Below are 18528 nucleotides of genomic sequence, written 5' to 3'. Positions count from 1 at the left end.
GGAGCCACAGGGGATGTCGGGTATGCGAGACCAGCCAGCATAGTAGTACATCTGTACATATATACGTAATATATATCAATACATCTGTATTTGTAATTTGTAATAAATAAAAAGAAAAGAAAAACTTACCCAGACCACGCTCACGCCAACGCGAAACACACGGAAGTCCGGATGCCTACGTACACCACGACGTTTCCAGTTTTTTCTAATCTAATCCAAAAAAAATCTCGATCAGAGTCGGAGGGAGGGAACACACGGAAGGCGCAACACGCCGCCTGACGCGGTGACGGCGTGACGGTGGCGGCCGTGACGCCTGGTGCCCTTACCTGGATGCTGCATCGGAGGCTCGCTGTCTGCTGGTCCTGATTCGCTATTTCGCACGTCTGCAGTTGATCATTCGTCTGCAGTCTGCACGACCGCACTAATCAGATAGTCACGGAGGCCTCGCCGTTTTGATTCGCATTTCGCTTAGGAGAAATTCAATCTTAACTCTTTGGTTTCTTCGGCTCTTCATCTTCAAAGTTCTAGACAATATTAGTATTACTTCTTAAATTGGTATTACTTCTATCCAAGCGGGATATTTTCTTTAAAATTAATGAAGATAATATAATCAAAACATTCATGTCCCTTCGAAAATATCGAATCAAACAGTCAGAAAAATAGCATTGTAAGTTTCTGATACTCTTTTAAGCCTATATTTGAATTATCAGTATGCCTTTTAAACTATTTTATATTGTATTTCGTGAATGGTTTTAACTTAATCCTTTAATTTAAACCTTATCATATTACTTAGTACATGTATACCGAATCATGTTGTAAAATCTTATAATTGTTACCGAATTGCTAAAATAGATTTACCGAATTATATATGGATTTTTTTTGGATGGCATACCCTGAGGTAAAATCCTAGATCCGCCACTGCACCCTACCTCTATTGCTGCACCCCACTCCTTCCCTCTGACCCCCGCATCTCTCTCCGTGTGGGTGGGACCCGGGAGCTAGCCCCTAGCTCACTGTGCACCGTCCGTCGGCCCCCAGCTCGCCGCGCCCCATCCGTCGGCACCCGGGTTGTGCGCCCATCACTGTCTGTGCCCCCGTGAAACACTTGCAACATAAAACACTTAGATGCAACATATGTCTGACACAGATGAAACATTTGAAACATGCCATTGCAACATATGTGTGAAATATATGCAACGTCGAGATAAAACACTTACAACATGTGTGTGTGAAACATATGCAACATCCAGATAAACAACTTGCAACATGTGTGAAACATATGCAACATTCAGATAAAACACTTACTGCAACATACCTACGTAACAATTTGCAACATACTTCTGAAACATCTGAAACATACATTTGCAACATAGGGGGAGGGAAGGTCGGGGCCGGTCGATTCCAGTCGTTGCGGAGCGAGCACCACCAACACCAACACCACCGGTCTTGGCTCGGCTGGGCGGGCGACATGCGGTACGGGAGGGAGCGAGTGGCGCGGTGCACGTCCGAAGCTAGGAGCGAGGTAAGGGTGGGCGCGCAATGGGAGAAGGCCGCAGCAGCGAGCGGATTGAGGTGTGCGACGTCCGGATGGGACGGACGCTCATGGCCAAGCATTATCATATTTTTATTCCAATACGAATACTAATATGGATATTTTCAAATACGAAACAGTATCTCTGATTCATATTTCTATTCGATATATACTCAATTCAACTTAAAAAATAGACAATGTTTCCCAAAGAACTTCCCGTGTATATTTCCCCAAAGGTTCTCAGTAGGGTGAAATTAGGAATTTTGATTAAGGGGGGCCGGCAAACATGATAGCATCTCATACTAGTATGATAAGTATACATTAAACGTATGTGTCAACAGTTTTTCAGTGCTTGTATACATGTAGTTAGTATTCATAATAAAAAATCACAATATCATGATCGAAAAATGACAGTAAATCGATGATTTACTGTGTTGTGTATTAAAATATTTACTGGATATTAATAATTTTTACTATGTTAGGGGGTGAAATATTTACTCGATATTAAAAATTTTACTGGATACTAATGATTTACTATATTTGGGAGCAAAATATGTGGTGTATACCACATATTAAGTGAAAACATTGAAACCAATTAAAAAAATGTATTTCGGTTATCCCAAAAAATATAAAATTTAGCACATCCATAGTGCATACAAATAAGTACTCACTTGCAAAAGTTGATATGAAAACTTGGTTTTAAAAATTCATACAAAAATAATAAATTTTAGGTGCATGTGCACTAAAAGATAAATTTCTAGGGTTTTTGTCTTTTAGTGCACATGCATCTAAAATTTATTTTTGTCTGAATTTTTCTAGTTTGAGTTCGTATCCCAACCTTTGCACATGAGTGAATATTTGTATACATCATGTATATACCAAATTTCCAAAAAAATTGGATGACCAAAATAGGTTTTTTTAAATTGGTTTTCATATTTTCACCTAGTATGTGGTTTCCACCACATATTTTTCCCGGAAGAACATCACAACTACTGTCATGAAATAGATATTTCTTAAGATCTTACCAGAATTATAGATTGTGGCTTAGGCTTCTAGCATATTATATTACTGAAACAATTTGCTTGAGTTTAGGTTATTTTCTCATATAGAATTATCAACTAATTACTTCAGTTTGTCTTGGTGGTGTTTTGTTACAAGTTGGTTACTCAAGCATTTCACATAGAAGAAATGCCACTGACATTTCCTGCAAGTTCATGAGCCCCTTGAAATATACATTAGCGGATGCGGGTGCTTGTTACTTATAGTTCTTTTTTTTAGCAGAGTATTGCTTTTTTTAGGGGATTTTGGCAGAGTATTGCTGATAATATATCTAGGATATGCTCGCGTGAATTGGCCCAATTCGGTCGAACAAGGCCTTTTCATATTCATCTACATTTTCACTATTATAGTATTATATATAATGTATATAATCATGCTTGATTTTTGTGTTGGTGCCGAGCGTTTAACCATGGATGCTTTAGTTTTTTTTAAAAAAAAAACACGTGCATGCGGGTTGGGGGCGCGGTATCAGTCGTGAGAAAGGAGCCAATTTTGTATCCGTGACCAGTCTCCATCTGGAATTAGTATAGCGTGCATCTTTTGCGCAGAAAGTAGCAAGGGGCCATTGTTTGTGATACAAGCCAATTGTGTCTTACATGGAACAGTAAATCCGATCAGCATCAATAATGGTACAGTCCGTACCCGTTGATCAATGGGGCTTCAGTTCCTTCAAATGTCGGGCCCTCGAAACGACAAATACAATATAGTCATACAGTTGTGTACATTGCCTCCAAACATGTGTGCTGCCATCAATAATCGAGAGTAGAAAACATAACATTATTTTGAAATAAATAGGTGACAGTTCAACTGAATCGTCTTTACCATTTACTAGAAGGATGATCTATGCCAAGGCCATTACAGGTAAGTATCATACCCTTAAATTTTGCAAGGTACTCCTGAAATACAATAGAGGACAGAGATTATAAGATGAGTGCAGAAAGGATTGTCTCAAGCGTCGACTGTCTGACTAATGAATAAGAAAATCTTACACGCAAAGTATATTGATCGATCTCATGACAACCGGAAACAACGTATTCTAGTCGCTTAGCTGGGTCACTTAAAACTGAAAAAGAAGAGAAACCAATGAGATATAATAAGTAAAGATTGTAAGAACGGTTCATAAAAGTGTACAGCGGTGGGATCATCCATTCCTTTTTTTTTCTGGGGAGTATGGACGATTGTAAAGAGTATTGGCGTCTAAGTAATAAAGGTTGGAAGAATACCCTTGTATGCTTCATTAATCTCCTGAAATTTAGCTGTGACATCGTTATCGCCCTTATGCTTGTCCGGATGCCACATCTAGAGGAAGCATGGGTTACAATGAGTCAATCTACAAACATCTTTGCATGCTAATACATAATACTAGCATGACGAGCGGAAGCTCGACAGAATCTTACCAAAGCTAATCTTCTATAACTCAATTTGATGGTGTCATCAGATGCGTCATAGTCAACCTCCAGAACTTTGTAGTAGTCCTGCAAGCATAATTAAGTTCATGAAACAAATAAACAGATTAATTAACTGTATGATAATCTGATATGACATATTGCAATGAATATTATTCTAAATATAAATGGCATTCAGCGCAAAGCATAGGAGAATTGCAGATATCGGTAAGTAAGCCATGTTACAACATACTACGCCCATTCCAAATTATAAGTCGCTAGGGTTGTGTACTAAGTCAGATTTCTCTAACTAACTTTGACCAAGTTTATGGGAATATATATCGACATCTACAATATCAAATAAGTGCACTATCAAGATGTATTGCATGATAGATTGAATGAAACTAATATGGTATTGTAAATGTCAGTACATTTTTTCTCTAGACTTGGTCAAACTTAGAGAAGTTTGACTCAGGACAAAAACAAATAGACTTAAAATTCGGAATAGGGGAGTATCAAGAAATATCTCAGAAACACATAACAAAAAAGAACAACTATGTCTTAGAATGTTTTATCAAGATAAAGAGTGACTATATGACTGTACATATTGGCCTTTAATATATAAATCGAAGGTCGGGTTATATGGGATAGATCCTGAACATTTTACGTGAGAATATCATAAAGTGTCAAGTTTTTTCATGGCTTCCGCACCATATTGACCACCAGCAAACCATCACAGAACATTTAAGATACTTAATTGCATAGTAGATAGTGTTGCTAGAAAAAAAAAATCAATTTAAGTGACACTTGCCAAGAAACCTCTTAGTTTCAGTTCACTTTCTGAAAGCCACATTTCGCGACAAATTGTGGCTTGAGGTGGGTAGCCGAATTCATTTCGGAAAAGCAAACACCACCAATGAGCTTCTAATGCAAGTAGGTCAAGTTTAGGTTAAGAAGACAACTAAAGAACAATGGGCTCAGTTTTATTTGCGTCTGTGAGATAATTATTCAGTTCGAACATGAACAAAGGCGACAGTGAAGGACTGCCTCTGCTCCATCACTCCTGCTTCCTGGGGGATGCCACTTGCCCAACGCTGCCTTCAGCAAGAGTCACGGTAAGCAGTGACCGCGCCTTCCTCCTCCCTCTCCCTGGTTATCTCTGGATTTCTCTTAATGATTTTAGTGTACATATTCAGATTCCGTAGTTTTTAATCAGTTTGGTTCCCTTCTCAAAGTGTACATATTCAGATTCTGTTGTTTTAAATCAGTTTGGTTCCCTTCTACTCTAAGCAATTTTGATTTAATCTAACATTTCTAAGGTTTGCCTTGCCTGTTTGCAGTTTGTAATTAAAAAAAATCTGATTTTTTGCTATTATAGAAACAGATAAAAAGCCAAAATAGCACTCGGGTGCAGCCACTGACAGCAAAGATTGAGACTTGTGATGTTTAGAGGTGAAAAAAAAAATGATTTCTTGAATACATACACTTTTGATATGAAGATAATGGAGGTCGCTAATCATATCCAAGCACATCTAACTTAAAAAATCAGTCACCTAATACAAGAATCTTCCATATGCACGCCCGGCACCGGAAAAGGAAGAATTTTATTGGGAAACTTATTTCAGGTGATCGAATTTGCACCAGCCATGAGGACAAGGCTTCAGTCATTGATGATTTTTATGAAAACCTGCTGGGAATCTGTACAGCTAGAGAGCACACAATCAACTTGGCTGATTTGGGAATTAATGCGCAAGACATGTCAGAGCTTGATCTTCCCTTCACCGAAGATGAGGTGTGGAGGACGATCCAGCAGTTACCTTCAGATGAGGCCCCGGGCCAGACGGGTACACGGGTCGTTTCTACAAAGCATGCTGGACTATTATAAAAGAAGACATCATGGTAGCAATTTCAGCTGTATGGAGTAGGAAGATGGTAAATTTTGAAGCTCTGAATTCAGCTTACATCACCCTTCTCCCCAAAAAAGAAGGTGCTGAACAACCCAAGGATTTCAGGCCCGGAAGCTTGGTCCACAGCTTCGCCAAGCTAGTAACAAAGCTGCTTGCTATTCGTCTTGCCCCTAGGCTGCAACAGATTGTCTCTCCTTACCAAAGCGCCTTCATAAAAGGGCGTTTTATACAGGATAACTTCATGTTAGTGCAACAAACAGCAAGGTTCCTTCATCAGCAGAAGCAGCCCCGAATTTTACTCAAGTTGGATATTTCGAAGGCATTTGATTCCGTATCCTGGCCCTTCCTACTTGAGATATTGCAGCAGCTCGGTTTTGGACAAATTTGGCGGGATATAATCAGCGGGCTGCTATCCTCTTCTTCAACTCAAGTCTCGTTAAATGGGATCCCAGGTGACAGGATTGCACATCGACGAGGGCTTCGGCAAGGCGACCCCCTCTCCCCGATGTTGTTCATCCTGGTTATGGATGTATTGGGGCACATGATTTTGAAGGCTGAAAATGAAGGCTTGCTGCAGCCACTATCTAGGCGCAGCTTACACCACAGAATATCCATTTATGCGGACGATGTGGTTATGTTCCTCCATCCAGAAGCTGGTGACATTGCTGTAACCTTGGATATCCTCAATTTATTTGGAGAAGCAACGGGGCTCAAGACAAACTTACAAAAGAGCAATGTATTGCCCATCAGATGTGGTGATGTGGAGCTTGCAGCAGTGCAAAACCTGCTGCCCTGTGCACTCACTGACTTCCCATGCAGATATTTGGGACTGCCTCTCGCTTTGAAGAAGCTTACCAAGGCTCAAATTCAGCCTATTATTGACCATATTGCTGATCAGCTTCCTGGCTGGAAGGCAGATTTGATGACCAAGGTTGGAAGAATGGTTCAGGTTCAGTTTGTGCTCACCGGTATGCTCGTCTATCTAATTATGGCCATCGACTTTCCACCTTGGGCTATTAAAGCAGTGGATAAAATTCGGCGTGGGTTCCTTTGGAGAGGCCGCAGAGATGCAAAAGGAGGGCATTGTCTTATTGCTTGGGGTAATGTTTGTATCCCTAAAGAACTTGGGGGTCTAGGAATTTCAGACCTTAAATCCCTTGGCTGGGCATTGCGAATGAGATGGGCCTGGTTACAAAAAACAGAACCATATCACCCATGGGCTAATCTTCCAATTCATGTGCCAGATCAAGTTAGAGCCTTCTTTGCAGTGGCTGTGTACTCCGAAGTTGGGAATGGAGCGAACACCCTTTTCTGGACAGACCATTGGCTCCATGGCCAATGTATCGCAGATCCTGCACCTCGTCTTTTCGCCGCTATCCCTAAAAGGAGGACCAAACAACGAACTGTCCAGGATGCCCTTACCAACCAGACTTGGATTTCTGATATAAAAGGGGCTCGCACGGTCGGTGTAATGGTTGACTTCCTCCTCCTTTGGGACGTCCTGTCTGATTTCTCTTTGCAACCGGGTGTTGAAGATAGGCATATTTGGCGGTTTTCCTCAGATGGAAAATATTCGGCCAAGACTGCATCCAAGGGATTTTTTGTGGGGTCTATATCTTTTGAGCCCTGTGAAAGAATTTGGAAGACCTGGGCGCCGCCCAAATGCCGCTTCTTTGTTTGGTTGGTGGCTCACAACCGTTGTTGGACAGCGGATCGCCTTGCACGCCGTGGACTACCTCATCCTGAGCACTGCCCTTTGTGTGATCAGGCTGCAGAAACCATTGATCACCTCTTAGTTCAGTGTGTCTTTGCAAGAGAATTCTGGTTCCGCTTCTTTTCTCGGATGGGACTCCAAGCCCTTTCCCCGCAGTCCACAGAAATATCCTTTCACTCGTGGTGGGAGAGAGTAAACAGTGCTGCTAGTGACATGGCAAGGAAAGGAATCAACTCTCCCGTGATCTTGGGAGCTTGGACCTTATGGAGACACCGCAACAGTTGTGTTTTTGATGGTGCAGCCCCAAGTGTTGCAGGCGCTCTTGCTGTAGCGGAAGATGACAGAAGGTCGTGGTCTTTGGCGGGGGCTCGAGGATTATCCCTCTTGGATGCCCTCGCTCCGGGTGGTTAGCGTCCTCTATGTCTAAGGCGTGTTAGCTTCCTAGTAGCAGCAGCAGCTGCTGCAATGTGTTTTGTGTGTGTTGTGTTGTATGGGTTCTTACCCCCCTTATTATCTTCTTAATACAATGAAGCGCAGTTCTCCTGCGTTTTCGAGAAGAAAAAAAATCAGTCACTGCAAGGGGTCATATTTTGACTATTTTGTTAATGAAGTTCTAAATATACACTATTACATTTTTAATCTGAAATTGCAATGATGATTTTAAATGATTTATCAATCAACTGAGGGCATCATGCATCCAGGTTCTGGCAATCTATTAAATAGGCAGTATTTGATGCTTTTCAGCTTTTGAGTGCATTGCCACACATGGACATCCGGACCTAACAATGCACTGATATCGGGATATGCAAGTAGCTGTGTAATACTAGAAGCCGTCAACCTCTTCGCAGTGTCTATCCAAAATGATGTTATTTGCGCTAACAAGAAGTTTATGATATGGTTCAGTGGGGCAGAGTGCTCCAACCCATTGTTTTTTTGTAAGCTTCAATTTCAGAAGAACTGTTTCCACAACCCTTACTGACCTGTACTACAAATTCAAGTTAATAAAGCATTCTAGGAAATTAAGCATATCCGTATTGTTGAAAGGTCAATATTTTCCAACTGGATACTTCCTTTAATATAGTTCCAGATATTTGACATGGCTTCTCCTATGTATGAGGTCGTCAGATTCAAATGCTTCTATATTAGGACTGACAACAACCTTACACATTCCAGATGTTCAGGTTGGACATGGACTCTCAGTAGTTGCTTCTGGATTAACCATCATCATGGGACTGAACCTTCTAAAGGTAAAGCACTGCACAAAATGAAAATTTATGAACTGTGGCATCTCATAAAAACTTTCAACCTTTGTTGATACATTGCGCACTAAGCTGTTTCCCTATAACTACTTCTAGGAACACAAATAACTTATGCTCCCTTACCTGCATTTTATTTTCTATACTTTCCAGTATTCGACCTACCCCTGTTTTGTGTAGCCAGGGAAAGAACAAAGGAGAGGCATATCGAAGAAACCTTGCAATAACAAGGATAAAGATGCCAAGCTTTTGGATCTCACTTCCAATGCTAGGCAAGCTAAGTCTCACAACAAAATATGTTTCTATAACAAAAGATACCAAGCTTTTGGACCTCTTACCTTCAAGGCTAGCTAATTAGATGTTTGGTTTGCAATACCTCTAGCTTATGGTGTTGCAATTTTTTACACCTTGCATCCTCATTCCTGAAGCTTATGTGTTGCTAAGTTTTGATGGTCCCTATCATAACCTCTTCATGTACAGAAAACAACTATGGAGAAGCAGTTCTGCTTTCTAAGAAAACGTGAACAGAAAATATCCTAGCTGTACTTTGGTAATTCTGAATTCAGGTACCTGATTCTCGATTTTAATACCAATAAAAAAGTACGAACACCCATTTTTACAGGGCTACTAGCCTTAGCATCAAGCCAACAAGTTATTAGCTTCTCTAAAATCATATATATATGTGCTGCTTCAGAGTTCAGTCTTCAAAATACCAGATGGAGAATGTTCTTTCTGGAAAGATTTTACTATGACATGTGACAATGTGTGGACCCTCTTTGATTTTCAGACGATTTCATTAACACATCAATATTACATGATTCAAAACAATGAGCACTTAGCCACTTAGGCTATCAAAGCATTCCTATGCTTGCATTATCAGAATTGCTTAGTCATCACTCCATCAAGGACACGCCAAGTACTTGTTAACTTGCCAAACAAATACGATCTTCTATATGCTTATGCTCGTCCATTGCAATTTTATATTCTTTGATGCCTTTTGGTGGCTGTTACAGCGAGGTAGTAATCTCTCCGATATAAATTTTTGCTCCAACGAAGTAGTCATTTATGTGATATAAAATCTTGCTTGCTTGGAGCAGAAGTTTTTATACAGGCAAATACAACTCATTTATTCGTTATTGCTATGTCCATTCCACAGGTACAGTACTTTCTAAAATTCGCCACATTTTGATTTCAATAAATAAAAAAACATTAAAAAAGGCAAACATTGGATTGAACTCTACACAACTAGCTCCATAACGCCGACACCCCACGGGAGAGCGCGTTATTTCTAGTTCAGACCTGCAAGCTAAGTGTGTTTTCATGGTGGATAATACTATGCCAGCCATTGTTTGATACTCTGATTATGAGTAATGACCAAACCAGCTCTGAATAGGAACCATTTTGCTGCATCTATTATCAGCTGAATTTTTTTAAGTAATTTGAAAATACTGTAAAGATGGTTGAACTGAAAGCCAAAGCGCACGACGGCCACAAACTGGAATGCTACCTACAATTCAGCAGGCTAAATAAGTCACCTGCCCGGTCAAGCAAGACTAATTTTAGCCACTTCTAAAGCAACCATACAGCCCTGTGCACTCCACTAGAGAGACCGCAACAAAGCAATACTACAGTAGAGATTGTGCCAATCATGCGCACGCTAAAAGCAGCTCGAAAATAAATCAAATAAAAAATGGCATGGACTCTATCCGCCTTTTGAGTCCATAGTACTGCACCACAATTAACCACTCCCCTCCAGCACCTCAACAACACAAGGTTCAGCCCAAAATTTCCGAATCCGGTGTTGCCCTCATGGTCGAACTGACGCTAAAAAGTCCACGAGTCGAAGCTAAAAGGATTATAACACCAGATCTCGGGAAACAGCCGGAGATTGGAGAGGAATCGCGTGTTGGTGTTTACCTTGCGGAGAGGCTCCTTGCTTGCTCCGTCCATAAACCGTAACAATTCATCACCCCGGGTTCTCTTCGCGCCGCCGGGTTCCCCTGTTCCTCTTCTCGTGCGTTGGGATTCTCGGGGCCGCCTCGATTCCGAGGGGAACGGGAGTCGGTCGATCGATGGATAGGTGGGATCGAGGAGTTCTTGACAACTTCCCCACCTTTTTCTGTTTTCCTTTGTTTATAATTTTATTTTATTTTATTTTCCGTGATGGATATGGGATAACAGGGATAGGTGATGACGTGGAGCCGAGCCAGACATTTCTTCACTGTTTATCGAAGCCATTTTTCTATCTTCTTTCCTCCCCACTCACAGATGCCGTCGCAGCAGCTGGAGCCAGAAATTCGAGCTCCACCGGCTCCGGCTCCGGCTCCCGCAGCCTCCTGTTGGCCGTCCAACGGCTGACACCCTGCTACAGTGCCAGAGCCAGAGCCGACAGGAGCCCGGCCAAACGTTTTGTGTCCCGACGGCTCTGCCCATGAGGCTGCAGAAGGCTTGATTAATGGGCCGGCCTAGTTGTGTTGAGAAGTTTACCCTTTTTCTACTTTGTTTTGTTAAAAAAAGAGAGTATCTTCAAAAGGTTCTTAAAACAACTCTTTATTTTTGATAAAAAAGAAAGAAAAAGATCTCCGATGGTTTCAATAACAATTTCTTAAAGATAACCACTTAGTAAATATCCACTCATGAAAGATGACTACTTGGTAAATACCCCAAGCAAGCCCATTATAAATTAGATTTGGGTCGAATTTTTTGTCATGAACGGAATTTTCAGGACTCGATGATGCAACCCACCACAAGTTATTTGAATTGTTAGGTTTATCCTATTCGCCCCTCTAGACATTGTTGGTCTTTTCAATAGGTCTTACTCTCTTAGTTACAAATTATAAGGGCACGTATAGTGCAGGGACTCTTATAGGAACGCCTAAAGGAGAAAAACGAACTGCGTCTCTTTTAACTGCTTAATCTACAATGCAAAACCATGTTGCAGGCGCTTCGTATATGAAAGTTAACTGAAAGCATGTCACGTGAATACGTTGGAGTCGGCCAAAGCGCCGCTGCTTCGCGGAGCGGCGACGCCATCTGCAAGCGCCCGAACTTGGCCAAGCTGTGCTCCACGGTGGCAAGAAAACGATCCAACGACCTATAAGCGTCCAGCGTTGTACGTGTCCTAAGTTGCTTTGATTATTTTTGTTATCAAAATAATTTTCCGTACGTGTGTATTTATTTTGAAACAAGCGATAATAAAAACGAAAAATCAGAGAACACCAAAACGCTTGGCGGGTCCCCGCCCACCGTCCACACTTCACACACCACTAGGGCAGGAGGGGTCTGACTTTGACCCACAAGTCCGTTCCACTCCACGCCGGCCACGCCGCGCGCGCCCGTGGCAAAAAAAAAAAAAAAAATGCCGCGCTGTAGTCAGGCTATCCGTATTTGTCCACCTCTATTTTCATCTCTAAAAAAGAATATTCTATTCTAGTCATCGAGATTCTCTACTCTATACCTATTTCTTCTACACCCGTGTTATCTCTATCATATACTATATACCCACTATTCCATATTTTATTCCCCTCCATACCCCTTTCTCTCTCTCCCTAACTCTCTCTCACTCTCGCTACAGTGTTTGGCGTGTGAACAGCCGGCCTCTGGAAATAGCGCTCGCGCAGCCAGCCGCTACGCGCACGTGCGCTTTACAGGCGCGCGGTGCAGCGTTTACAGGCGCGCGTGCGCGATGCAGGGCCCTTTAGCGTCCAGCGGTGCGGACAGCCTCAGCCCAGTAGCCACGAACCACGACCCCACGCGCCGCGAGCGGGAAACGCGAAATCCACTACCTTGGTTGCCGCCTTCGTCCCATTTTCCTAGTCGATAGTCGACACAACACATCTTCCTCCGCCGCAGCAGCGTCATCACTCATCAGTTAACCAAAACGCGCCGCGCCGCGCCCGCCACCGTTTCAAACCCGAAATTTCCCGGCGTCCCAAAAAATCTTCCCTCGCCTTTGCCTCCGCCCAACCAACAAATCGCCTTCCATTTTGCTCGTCTGCTGCCTCGATTAGCCTCCCCCCAACCAAACCAACCTTCCTCTCGCCCGGAATCGCTGGAGGCCAGGACTCCCCCGCCCGCACCAACCGGCCGGCCACCTACTCCGTGGGCGCCAAACCCTTTTCGGCGCCCGCCTCCCTCTCCATCCCATGGCGGAGCAGGACGGCGCCGCGGGGCAGAGCCCGCCCGACTCCGTTCCGGTAAGATTCGTTGCCTTTTTGCTTGGGTTGGTTTGGACTCTCCGAGTTCCAGGTCCCTCTGGAGGCGGAAGCTTCCGAGGTACGCTTGGGCTTAGAGGCTTGGAGCCTCAGGGTTTACCGACTAAGGGTGTGATTTTTCCGGGGCCGATTGACTTGCAGTGTGATGCTTGCGCCAGGGCTTTGGCGTCTTAGTGCGTTCTCAGTGTGGGTTATTGCGGCGGTTTTACCTCGGATCTCGCTAATTCGGGCCCTGAGGAGATTATGCGGGTGGATATCCCCAACCCGTTAATTCGGTATCGGCGCCTCAGCTGTTGCTAGCTGCAGGAGTGATCGCTACTAACACCTCTAATACAGGAAGGGGTTGTGATGCGGTTGTCGTTTTCTTTGTTCAAATCGTTTTAATTATTAATGCAACGGCCAACCCATGTCAAAACAAAATTAGAATGGTCATAGTTCTGATCTGTGTTCGTTCGGAACCATCTGCTTTGCACGATTTGCTGTGAACGGGGAATGAGTATCATAGAAAGTGATAGTTGTAATTTTTGTATGAAAATATATTAACATCATCACTTCTGTTAGGGGGCTGCTGCTGAAAATGGGGATCAGAATACTAAGCAGTATCAACCATTTTTCTCGATGTGCCAGCCACTTCGCACTGTTGTAAGCCCAAAACTCATGCTTCTATCCAGAATTGACAGTGTCAATTTGTTATTATGCTTAAGTTCATAACTTGTCTATATGTTTTCCCTCCTTCTGCTTACAGAGCTACTCGAATTCGTGGGATAGGTTTTGTGCTCCTGCTGCCAATGAAAATGACCACACTGTGAGCCTTTTATCTCAGGATTTATGTGATCTTTTGATAATTTGTAGCTTGTAATCATTTGGGTATACATGTTCTCTGATATAGAGTGGCTTGAACTCAATTGCGGATGAACAGACCCTAACCGCATCTGCTCCCCTTGGAAGCAAGCAACCACAACCTGAGGTGTGTCCTTTCCCCCAGCCCTTACTTTAAAACTTAATGGCTCTAGTGAATTTGTCTTGGCTCTTCTGATAGTAATATTTGCTTACTGGTTCTGGATTTGTTGTTCAGGGCATATCTGGTGCATTGGACAGAGAAGACAAGTCATGTTCACCACATTCAATCAATGAGGAAGTCAGTTTGGTGCAAGATGTCATGAACATGGAACAATCAATGGTACAAAGCATTCAGCTTGCCAGTTTTTATCTGCAAAATCATCTCAGGAACTTCATTTATGTACCTGTTCTGTTCTCTTATACCTTTATAAAAATAAAAAGTGTGCACAATCCTCACACAGCCACTAGTACGAAGCACAACTAACTAACTAAGGTTGCCTGTTAAGCTAAATTAAGGTTTTCTTTGAGAGACTAATAGTGGGATAATGAAGGGTGGGCCTGGTGCAAGCGGTAAAGTCTTACCGCCGGTGACCGGAAGGTCTTAGGTTCGAGTCGCGGTCTCCTCGCGTTGCACAGGCGAGGGTTGTCACTGACACCCTTCCCCAGACCCCGCACAGAGCGGAAGCTCTCTGCACTTTGTACGCCCTTTACTAATAGTGGGATAATGATGTAGAACTCTGCATAAATTGAAACTTAAATGATTATGTACAATTCATGACACATGCAGCTGATCTGCAATTATAATTCCATGCATGACATTCCTATAGCAATCCATGTGCCTGAACCTTGACCTATGACATTAGTTTCCGGTACTATTGTTGTTTCTACCTATACCATTTTCTTTCTTTCCTTTCTACCCACTTTTTTGATGGCTTTTGTTGACTTTCATATCTAGATTGCCTCTGATTAGCTTGGGACAAAAAAGGCATTGTTGTTGTATATAACATTAATACAAAATTCTGTGCATAGAAGATCCCTAGTTCTTGTCCTTTTGGGTTTAACTTTAACTTATTCCTATATTGTAGGATGGAGTTGATGTGCCACATGGAGGAACAAGTGAGCAGCCAGAGCCCCTTGTCACAGAGCAGCCCGATTCATTTGTAAGCGTCCCCTCCACACCCTATGATATTTACTGCTAGCATTGCCCTCTGAAAAGTCCCTTAACATTATTTTTGGGTGCTGCTGTAGGATGAAATAGACTTATGGGGTGTCCAAGATAATCAGCAAGTGTTGCCCTATAACAGCAAGCAATGGAACTCTAATGTAAACCTTTTATTGTCTTAATCACATCTTATCTGTCATTTCTTGTTTGATCCTTCCTTACATCAAGTCATTTGTATTGCTGGGCTTTGTTCAATAGATTGGTGAAACTTGTGATGCTGAAGATATGCATTTTCCTTTGTCTGTTTCTTATAGAAGGCAACCTAAATCTGTGGTATGTAATATCTTCTGTGCTAAGTTCTATACTTTATAGACATCCTTAAGGACTTATCACAATTTTATCATGTTACAAAATTTTCCCATGTGCAGGGAGCTGGTCTTAGCAATATGGGGAACACATGCTTCCTAAATGCAACTCTTCAGTGTATCACTCATACTGTACCGCTTTTTCTCAAGCTTCGCTCAACTGATCATTTCACTCCATGCTCATGTATGGATAATTGCATACAACTAATTATTGTTCGAAATATTTTTTTTGTACATTCTGTTTTTTTTTTTAGTTTGGATGTTATGAACTGCTGTTAACCTGCAGATAATAAGGATGGGTTCTGTTCTTTCTGTGCCCTTAAAGAACATGCTGATGAATCAATTCGAAGGTCTGGATCTGTTATAGCGCCAACAAAGTTCAGAGATAGTTTAAGAAGTATCCTTTCCTCTTGAACTTTTGCTGAGTCTGTTTAATTTTCCCCACTATAACTGCTGTTTGCATATATGTTTTTTTCCTGTTAATTCATGTCCTTCCACTTCCTTTCAGCATTCAGTTCACCTTACTCTTCTTCAGTATTGCGCTACTGCATCCTTTCAATTGTTTCCAGCTTGCTATAGTCCTTCCATGTGAAGTTATGTGATATAAGATTCCTTAACAATATTTTCTAGAGTTATCTTCGGATTTTAGACCAGGACAGCAAGAAGATGCACACGAATTCCTACGTTGCTTGCTCGATAACTTGCATAAGTGTACTCTTGATCCCAAGTCAAAGGGCAAGGGCTCATCCTTCGACGAAGAAAGTATAGTCAAGGAGATTTTTGGAGGACAACTGAAAAGCCATGTAATATTTAGTTTCTTCATCGCCTATTTGTTCTCTTGGTACTAGCATCGCAACTAATGCTACTCTTTATATCTATTATATCTATAGTTATCTTGCTGCGAGTGTGGTCACAGCTCAGAGACATTCGAGCCCTTCCTGGATCTAAGCTTGGAGATTGATCAGGTCGATCACCTGGTAGATGCTTTGCAATCATTTACCAAGGTAGAGCAGATTGGGGACTCTGAAAACAAGCTCACCTGTGAAAGTTGCAATGCTCAAGTTTGTAAGAACAAGCAGCTTACACTTCATAGAGCACCGGATGTTATTGCATTTCATCTCAAGCGTTTTACAACCCTTGACAATTCCGTTGAGAAGATTGACAAACATGTGGCGTACCCTCTGGAGGTTGATTTGAAGCCATTCCACAGCAACCCAGACACTGCGGTGAGTTTTTCCTATAGTAAGTTACTGAATGCCTGTTTGGAAGACATGCTGCTATAGTAATATCTAGACTAAGGATTTGGATTCCAGTCCCTCTACAGTCTACACAGAGTTATTTTCACTTAGGTAGATTTTAATGTTCTATTATACCTCCACATGCAGGGGGAGCTGAAATATGATCTTTATGGTGTTGTTGAGCATTCTGGATTACCCAACTATGGCCATTATGTCTGCACCATTCGTTCTTCACCAAGCACATGGTACTTGATGAATGACTCCAATGTATGTGCCACCAGTCAGTTGCTAATGCTTTTGATGATATGAACCTTTTCACCATTGTAATAGGCAAGTCATTTTGCAGGTTGATTCTATTACTGGTTCAAGTGCATTAAACCAGGAAGCATATATTCTATTCTATGTTAGGCAGGGCAAATTTCCATGGTTCTCGAGTTTGCTAGAAGGCAAGGATGCCCTACAAGCTGAGAATACCTGTGGCACATCTCCTGTGTCAGTTTTGGAAAATATAGATGCAAACTGTTCAACTTCTTCTGGAGGAGGCAGTAGCAGTAGTTCTGGTGATAAGTTAGAGAAAACTGAAGCCAGCCAATTAGAGGAGACAGAGAAAGATGAAACGAGTCGGTACAAAACATCATTCCTTCCTGAGAAGCCATCTAAGAGAAGTTCACTTGGTGCTTCCAACAGCAATAATACAATAGATGAAAATAATCCATCCAGGGCTTCTCTCCAAAATGATGCGGCTAGATGTCTCTGCAGTCTAGAAACTACCAATCTGGACAAGCCCTCTACTCCACGGTGCTCCAAACGACTGTCACTGTCCTCTGATAATGAGTTTGGCGTGTTTGAGTTTGAGGACTTAGGTAAGTATGCATTTTCAACTATAGTTATGAGCTTCTGGTTTTATTTTCGTAATGCATCTATCTTATTTTCCTTGATAGAACTTCCCACTAAATTTATTTAATATGAATTCCCACTCAATTTATTGTGCAGTTGACAACACTACTACTTTATGATTTGATTACTGGCCTAATCCTTCAATGTGATTCTAATCACCTCACCCTTTCAGATCTAAACATCAGATTTGCACTGTTGTGCTGATTTATCTTGGATCTATTTAATTGTTTCTCAACGCAGTTGAATGTTACATGTTGTAAAACACTGTTCATTCACTTTTTTAAGGGCTCACGTTTCTCCTTGTCTCATTTATAGATGAGGAAGAGGAGACTTTACTTCCAAACTTGAAATTTCAACCGAAGGCGAAGAAAGCTAAGGCTGCATCTGCATCTAAAGCTGTGAAGGGTCCTTTCATTGATCAGAATGCATTACATTTGATGAGGGGCATGACATCCACACGAAGAAAAGGTTTAATGGACTGCATAACACAGCAAAATTCAAAGCACGAGTCTCGCAGATGCCCTGCAAGTGACCCTCTGGACAAGAAGAAAAGAAATCTGGTTCTTCAGTACTAGGTATTACTAAGTTGGGTGTCGAAATCTTGTATTGCTGTATATCCTTTCTTTTCTTTTGCTACTCTTTCTCTGTATATCTTGGTTTAGCATCCCTGTGGTCGTCAGCTGCACCCTAATCTAATTTTGCTGTCATAGACTTTATGGCTGGCTAGATTTGTTGCGCCTTGCAGGAGTTAGTTAATCTATCTTCTAATATTTCTGCCTCCTGATGTTTTATCACACGCCTATGTGGCTATGTTATGGGATTGGCACCTGTAACAACTGCCCATTTTGTGTAGTAGGTAGCACTACTAGGACAGGATAGGGCTTATCCTGTATCATAGCCAGTGAAAATAAATTGAATCGAGTTTTCTCTGGACTCTGAGTCTTCAGTCCTGTAACAAAA

The 18528-nt window shown here is 42.0% G+C and overlaps 2 protein-coding genes across 4 annotated transcripts; one reads left to right on the top strand and one right to left on the bottom strand.

Moving 5' to 3' along the window:
* Positions 1-3080: 3080 nt before the first annotated feature.
* Positions 3081-10991, bottom strand: LOC136477370 (uncharacterized). 2 transcript variants are annotated; one of them, XM_066475512.1, is made up of 6 exons: positions 10770-10991; positions 3988-4065; positions 3814-3889; positions 3580-3653; positions 3413-3486; positions 3081-3333 (listed from the first exon to the last, which is right to left on the bottom strand). In XM_066475512.1, the coding sequence occupies exons 1-6, from the start codon at positions 10800-10802 to the stop codon at positions 3240-3242; spliced, it is 429 nt and encodes a 142-aa protein (XP_066331609.1). In that variant the 5' UTR covers positions 10803-10991; the 3' UTR covers positions 3081-3239. The 2 variants fall into 2 exon arrangements, with proteins under 2 accessions (XP_066331609.1, XP_066331610.1); XM_066475513.1 differs by having other exon boundaries at positions 3081-3273; positions 10770-10990.
* A 1704-nt stretch (positions 10992-12695) lies between these two features.
* LOC136477369 (uncharacterized) lies at positions 12696-18264 on the top strand. Of its 2 annotated transcripts, none has more exons than XM_066475510.1 (15): positions 12696-13048; positions 13628-13708; positions 13812-13871; positions 13986-14033; positions 14142-14246; positions 14992-15066; positions 15155-15229; positions 15327-15401; positions 15497-15617; positions 15720-15830; positions 16064-16236; positions 16324-16659; positions 16819-16938; positions 17018-17534; positions 17884-18264. In XM_066475510.1, exons 1-15 carry the CDS (start codon positions 12998-13000, stop codon positions 18141-18143), a joined length of 2208 nt encoding a protein of 735 aa, XP_066331607.1. In that variant the 5' UTR covers positions 12696-12997; the 3' UTR covers positions 18144-18264. The 2 variants fall into 2 exon arrangements, with proteins under 2 accessions (XP_066331607.1, XP_066331606.1); XM_066475509.1 differs by having other exon boundaries at positions 13956-14033.
* Positions 18265-18528: the final 264 nt, after the last annotated feature.

This window comes from Miscanthus floridulus, chromosome 8 (assembly GCF_019320115.1).
Source record: "Miscanthus floridulus cultivar M001 chromosome 8, ASM1932011v1, whole genome shotgun sequence".
Lineage (NCBI taxonomy): Eukaryota > Viridiplantae > Streptophyta > Magnoliopsida > Poales > Poaceae > Miscanthus > Miscanthus floridulus.
The sequence above is the reverse complement of the archived record's forward strand: the minus strand, read 5'-3'. Positions and strand labels throughout refer to the sequence as shown.

Bases quoted from the DNA above. Each gene is read 5' to 3' on its own strand.
- LOC136477370 (XM_066475512.1), bottom strand. From the start codon at position 10,802: ATGGACGGAGCAAGCAAGGAGCCTCTCCGCAAG. The intron at 4,066-10,769 runs GTAAACACCAAC...TTATGCTTGCAG, and splicing joins GCAAGGAGCCTCTCCGCAAG to GACTACTACAAAGTTCTGGA. The intron at 3,654-3,813 runs GTATTCTTCCAA...CTTCTTTTTCAG, and splicing joins GATTAATGAAGCATACAAGG to TTTTAAGTGACCCAGCTAAG.
- LOC136477369 (XM_066475509.1), top strand. From the start codon at position 12,998: ATGGCGGAGCAGGACGGCGCCGCGGGGCAGAGCCCGCCCGACTCCGTT. The intron at 15,831-16,063 runs GTATCCTTTCCT...AATATTTTCTAG, and splicing joins GTTCAGAGATAGTTTAAGAA to AGTTATCTTCGGATTTTAGA. The intron at 16,237-16,323 runs GTAATATTTAGT...TTATATCTATAG, and splicing joins GAGGACAACTGAAAAGCCAT to TTATCTTGCTGCGAGTGTGG.